The sequence below is a fragment of the Plasmodium gaboni genome, chromosome 5 (assembly GCF_001602025.1).
Source record: "Plasmodium gaboni strain SY75 chromosome 5, whole genome shotgun sequence".
Lineage (NCBI taxonomy): Eukaryota > Apicomplexa > Aconoidasida > Haemosporida > Plasmodiidae > Plasmodium > Plasmodium gaboni.
Genome location: NC_031485.1, coordinates 199,252 through 206,751, shown reverse-complemented (window position 1 = coordinate 206,751; position 7,500 = coordinate 199,252). Strand labels below are relative to the sequence as shown.

The following is a 7,500-nucleotide window of genomic DNA, read 5'->3' as shown; positions in this document are numbered from 1 at the left end:
GTTCGCTATAATTCTTTTTATATTTCTCTATTTTATTATCATCTTCATTTGATGATTTTACTTTTAAATGTTCTACTTTTTCTTTTATTACACTTTCTTCATTTTCAAAAAATTCTGAACAAGTCAGAATTTTTTCATCATTTTGGCTATTTTGTTCATGTACTTTATGTTGATCTGTTATTTGATCACATTTTGAAACATCATCTTTTAAAATTTGAGATAGATGGTTATTATGAATTTCCACTTTATTCTCATCGTTGTTATTAATAGAATTTGTATATATTTGGTTTATCTCTTTATTAACATATATATTTATTTGGTTATTATTTTGTTCATTTTTGTTCTCTTCATTTTTGTTCTCTTCATTTTTGTTCTTTTCATTTTTGTTCTCTTCATTTTTGTTTTCTTCATTTTTGTTTTCTTCATTTTTGTTCTCTTCATTTTTATTTTTTTCATTTTTGTTCTCTTCATTTTTGTTCTCTTCATTTTTGTTTTCTTCATTTTTGTTCTCTTTATTTTTATTCTCTTCATTTTTATTCTCTTCATCCGTAAAAACTGGGCCAATACTTGCTCCAAACTTTTCAATTCTTGACAATTCAATGTCATACTCGCGTACTTGTATTTCTTCACAAAAAATGACTTTGCTATTACGTGTGTTTCTTTTTTTTTTCTGATTTATATTATTTAAGAGATTGAGATTGGAGGAATGTTCATTTGGTGTGGTTAACAACTTCTGTTTATTAATATTTTCATCATCATCCTTATTAATATTATTATTATTATCATCGTTCATGTGATTATTATTATTGTTGTCATCCTTAATTTCGTCTTTTTCTGTGTTTGATCCTTTAATACTTAGGGATTCATGTTTTTCCTCTATTAACACATTTTCTACACATTTATCAATATCACTATGTTTGTTATTATCATTATGTTTGTTGTTATTATCATTATGTTTGTTGTTATTATCATTATTTTTGTTGTTATTATCATTATCTTTTTCGTTTTCCATTTTTTTTAATGAACAAACGTAATCATTGCTATTTATAAAAGGAGTGTGCACTAAATTTGAGGGAAGTGTCCTTGAAGGGTCAGCACCAGAATTTTTATGAACACTTGAACAATGCTCTGTCAACATATTATAATTATCAAAATAAATATTTACACACAATGGACAATGATAATGTGGATCGATTATAATTCTTTTTATTTTTTTTTTCTTCTTTTTAATTCCTTTATTAATATAATTCATATTTGTTTTATTTTGTTCCATATCTTCTTTAGTGTGTATTAATTTACAAGGAAAAATAATATATCCTCCAAGAATTTTTCTATTCATCCAATGTTCATTTAAATAATGTGAATAATTTTTTATATAACTATTTGGAGGATAATATTTTTTATCACATAAAGGACATAGAAATTTTTGCCAGTCTGGTTTTCCATATATTAATCTTTGATCTTCTAAAGAATGAAAAGCTTCGATTCGTAATGGCATGACAGGAGATCTATGCATTTCTTTATAAATGTTTGTTATATATGGTATATCACTATTTAATTTTTCTGCTTGAACAATAGCATTTCTATTATTTGAATCATAAGTATTCTCATTATTAATATGTATCTCTATATGTTCATTTATATCTGTATTTAATTTATTTTCAATCATAATATTTTCTTCATTTAAAAATATATCATCTTTATTTGTTTCATATAATATTTCTGATTCTTTTTTTTCTATATCATTATTAATATTCTCAATGTCATTTAATTCTTTATGTGAGCCTTTATCATATTGTATTTTTGTCATATTATTATATGTATAATTCATAACTTTTTCTGTATTTTTTTCTTTTTCATTATTATATATAGGATTCTCCACATTTACAGGTTCACATATTGTTTCTTTTGATTGAATGTTTAAAGATATATCTTTTAAGGAATTTAAATTAGTATTATCATTTTTTATTTTATCATCGTCATTTAGTTGTTTTTCATTTACATCACATTCCTTCTTATCACATACAAAATTATCTCTTTCATTTATGTTTTCTTCAAATTCTTTTCTAACTATAATATTTGATGGGGCTACCAAATTATTTTTTTCGCGCATACTTAAAATATTACGATTTAATTCCCTTTCATCATCAGGATCATTTGATGATATTTGCTTGTCACCATTTTTCATGTTTTCTTGTAGATCTAATACATTTTTTTCATGTTCGGAGTATTCGTTTGAATTATGATTATTAGATATATTTTTTTTTATAACATTAGTATCATTTTGACATATAAAGTTTTTTATTCTATCATATGTATTTTCTATATTATTCATTTCTTTGTTATCCTTTTGATTTGTAAAATTATGTGCTATGGCAGAATCATCTTCAGGAGAAACATTTTTTTCGTTTTTATTTATGGTTGTAGTGGCAACATGAACAAATTTAGACATGTCCAGATTATTTATTATATCGTTATTAATAAGATTAATTATTTCTTCATCTATCATTTTTTTATGTGTCATTTTTTTATGTGTCATTTTTTTATCTATCATTTTTTTATCTATCATTTTTTTATGTGTCATTTTTTTATGTGTCATTTTTTTATCTATCATTTCTTTATCTATCATTTCTTTATCTATCATTTTTTTATCTATCATTTCTTTATCTATCATTTTTTTATCACTTTTTTTTTCAAATTCTTCATATTCTTGATTCTCTCTATTTTCATCGAACTCTTTCAAAACATCTGTTGCAAGACTACTATTTTCATCAACACTGTAGTGACAATTATAATCATTATTATTATTATTATTTTCATCATTTTCATCATTTTCATCATTTTCTTCATTTTCATTATTCTCATTGTCTTCATTTTTTTTATATAAATCTAAAAAAAAGGCAAAATAATAATTTTTCATAATATTGTAATAATTATACTTACGAGATTTACTATCTCTCTTATGTCCTTTCTTATGTTTACGGCTTTTGTCATTAACATGCCTATGGTTATTATATTTATGATCCTTCTCATCCTCACATATATCATGCCTATCATGTTCAGACATATCATGCCTATCATTTTCATTCATATCATGCCTATCATTTTCATTCATATCATTCTTATCATTTTCATTCATATCATTCTTATCATGTTCATTCATATCATGCCTATCATTTTCATTCATATCATTCTTATCATGTTCAGACATATCTACCTTATCGTTCATACATATGTCTTCCTTATAATTAATATTACTATTACCACAATTAATATAATTTTTTTTATCAGCTTCAAAAGTACTATTACTTATGCACGATAATGGCGACAAACGCACTTGCCTACAATTAGAACTATTTTTTTTTACATTATCTAAATAGTCATTATCAAAAAAATTTCTATAACTGTTATAATTTTTTTTATTACTCTTATTTTGAGAGATTCCTGTTTTATATTCATCGGATAATGATATATTTTCTTTTTCATTTATACACATATTTGAAACATTTTCTTGTTCATTATTTTGTATTTTATATAATTCTTTTAAAAAGTTATATTCTTTTATCTCGTCAGAAGAAAAAGTGTGCACAACTTTTGCCTGACCACCTGCACTGTTCATATGTTTTTTAGAACTAGCCAAAGCAGTAGAATCTATATATTTTTTATTATTTAGTTTTGATTTTTGATATTTTTCTCTTAATTTTAAAATTTTCATAAATTTAATATTAAAATCATCATTGTAAGAGTAAATATTACTATTATAAAAATCATATAAAGAATTATTAAATGCATTTTTTAAATGATTATTTTTAAATTTCTCCTTTGTTACTTTTTCACCTGACTTGTTCATGTGTTTTTTATCAAGTGTTAATAAATTTTGAATTTCTTCCTTGTTGATATCATTGTTAAGATGTTTGGGGTATATTCCAAGGAGATCATTATTGTCGTTTATATTGTTAGATGTTTCATAACTATCACTATAAATATTATAATTATAAGGATGATGATAATTATGTAGCATGTGTTCATTATTAATGTTTATATGATTATTTATATGGTTATTTATATGGTTATTTATATGGTTATTTATATGATCATTTATATGATCATTTATATGATCATTTATATGATCATTTATATGATCATTTATATGATTATTTATATGATTATTTATATTATTATATATATATTTATTTATATTATTATTTATATTATTATTTATATTATTGTCTATATTATTGTTTATATCATCTTCGTTTTTATTAATATAACTATAATTTGTAATTGTGCTACGATATTCACAAGTGTCATTATAATTATATCCAGTATCATCATTTTCTTTTGGTACGTGTTTATAATATTTATCTGTGAGTTTTTTTACAAAATCATTGTAAATTTTGTTATTATTTTCATTATTTATATTTGATATATTTTGTATAAAATTTTTAATATCTGTTAAAGTAACAACTGAATTGTTATTATTATTATTTAGCAAATTTTTTGTATATACATTGAATTCTTCATTATTATGTTCATTACTTTTATAACTATCTATTAAATTGTTTTTATGTAATGGATGTATATCCTTTGTAAAACATTCAGAATTTTTATAATCATTTTCATATAAATTTTCGTTACAAGAATGTTTTTTATTTAATTTAGAAGATGTGTTATTATTTGATTTTATTATTATATTATTATTGTTATCATGATAATATGAAATATTTTGTGCATTTGTTATATTGTTTATATTTTCCATATTTGGTATATTTATTTCATATTCATTTTGTTTATGAATGTGAATATTATTTTGTATGTCATTTGTTTTATTATTGAGTATATATTGACAGATAAGGTTTTTAAGGTCTTGTTCTAAAGATTCCGTTTGTTGATAATTATTTATATAATTTTTATTATGATGATGATATGTGTTCATATGATTGTTTATATGTATATTTTCATCACAAGGAGACATATTTTCTACGTCATTATTAAATTGGTTATTATTTTTGTGATTACTATCATTTATTATCATTTGTTTTAATAGCATGTTTGAGGTTAGAAGTTTAATTATTTCATCATCTATAAATGACGAATTTATTATTTGTTTCATATTACATTCATTGGAATGTTTGATATTATTTTTATAAATATCTTTATATAAATCATTGTGATTATTAAATATATTTTCTTTTAATTGTTCATTTGGTTCATATTTATGAGTATCTGCATAAATAAAATTGGATACCATATCCACATCACTATTATTATTATTATTATTATATATATAATTGTTCATGTGATTTGATTGGGGGTCATAATCACCCTTATAATTAATAGAAGAATTATTTTTATAATTCTCATCAAGATTATGCATTTCCTCTTTGTCATTTTCAAAAAGGTTGTGATGATTCTTATCAACGTGATCTAAAATAAGTGAATTTAAGGAGATATTAAGATTGTCGTTATTAAAATTTATATGATCATCATTGTTTAAAGAAATTGGAGAATTGTTATCATCGAATATGAAAGGATCAATATGGTTTGTTTTTGTTGTTGAAGAGATATTGTTTTCTTTATCAAAAATATATTTATCATTATAATGATTATTATTATGAATATAATTATTATTTTGGTTGTAACTATTTTTACCATTTATATCGGCTGTTTGATGACTGTTTAAAAAAATATGTTGATTTGCTAACCTTTGAACAATGTTAATATATTTTTCTTTATTTTCTTGAATATATTTAATATCATTATTATTATGATATGTATGTGAGTTTTCATTTTTATTTTTATTTTTATTATTGGGTTTATCAAAGAATGAAACAAAATTTTCAATTTCTTCTTTTTTTGGTATTGTATTATTTGTATCCATAAGACTATTTATATATTCATCATTTAAATTTTTTAAAATATTTGAATTTTTTAATTTAATTTTTTTCTCAATTTGTGAATTGGATAACATATTAGAACCTTTGACATTTTTTTTTTTGTAAGAATTATTTTTATTATTATGATTAGGATTAGGATTATCATTAGGATTATCATTAGGATTATCATTAGGATTATCTTTTATGAATTCTTTGTTTATTATATAATTTTCATTGGAATTTATTTTATTTTCAAATGATTTATAATCACAATTATTATTATTATTATTATTTTCATGTTGATAATGATTATTAGAAATTTTAGGATCCTCTTCCTTTTGTATTGAATAACTTGTCGTTCTCCTCTTTTTATTATTGCTTCTTAAAAAATATGGATTATTACTTGTATTTATGAATATTTGACTTGTATTGTTATAATCATCATTTTTGTTTTCAATATTTAAAAGTTGCTGATCGTTTGAGTTTTCTTTTTTTCTTTTTTTAATTTCTTCTTCTTCTTGTACTTTTTTTATCTCTGCTAATTTTTTTGTCTCTGCTAATTTTTTTGTCTCTGATAATTTTTTTGTCTCTGATAATTTTTTTATCTCTGATAAATTTTTTGTCTCTGATAAATTTTTTGTCTCTGATAATTTTTTTATCTCTGATAATTTTTTTATCTCTGATAATTTTTTTATCTCTGATAATTTTTTTATCTCTGATAATTTTTTTGTCTCTGATAATTTTTTTATCTCTGATAATTTTTTTATCTCTGATAATTTTTTTATCTCTGATAAATTTTTTATCTCTGATAAATTTTTTATCTCTGATAATGTTTGTATTCCATGTACTTCTTCCTCTTGCACTCGTTTTATATGTTCTATTTCATCATTTTGTTTTGAATTAACAATATTGTTGGATATAATATTTATATTGGATATTTCATATAAATTATTTCTTATGGGCAAGACATTTTGTTTATTTTTTTCTGCACACGTTATATGATTATATATATTTGTAGATGGACATTTTAAATTTTGATTTTGATTTTGATTTGTATTTTCTTTTTTGTGTTTTTCTATATGAATATAATTATTTTGTCTTTGCATATTTTCTTGATCCTCATTTGTATGTAAGGAAATGTTTTTTTGGTTCTTCCCCTCTTTGCTTCTTGTATGAAGAATATAATAATTATTATTATCAATATAGTTACTATCAACAATATAAGTACTACTACTTTTATTATTATTATTATTATCATCTGTGTTGCTATTTTTATTATGTTCCATTTTATTTTTATTATGTTCCGTTTTATTTTTATTATGTTCGGTTTTATTTTTATTATCTTCCATTTTATTTTTATTATGTTCCGTTTTATTTTTATTATAACTTATTCCAGACACATTGCTCATATCCAAAGAATCATTTTCATTTTTGTTTAAAATAATATTGTTACTATGTTCTTTTTCTTTTATTATTTCTTCCTTTTCTTTGTCATCATTATTTTTAAGAGTATAATCTTTATTTCTGCTTTTTATATTCTCACATGATGTCATAATCTCATCTGTTATCTTTTCGATTAATAAACTTGGATTTCTCATATTTTTATTTAATATATTTTCATCAT

The 7,500-nt window shown here is 21.5% G+C and overlaps 1 protein-coding gene across 1 annotated transcript in view; it reads right to left on the bottom strand.

Annotated features, from left to right (window-relative positions):
- The window catches only part of PGSY75_0506500 (hypothetical protein), a gene marked incomplete at both ends in the record, with an annotated part of 11,140 nt that overhangs the window by 1,169 nt on the left and 2,471 nt on the right, over window positions 1-7,500 (bottom strand). Inside the window, one exon of the mRNA XM_018784346.1 lies at window positions 1-7,500. This exon is cut by the window's left edge and continues 1,169 nt beyond it. Coding sequence (XP_018643001.1) covers window positions 1-7,500 — 7,500 coding nt within the window.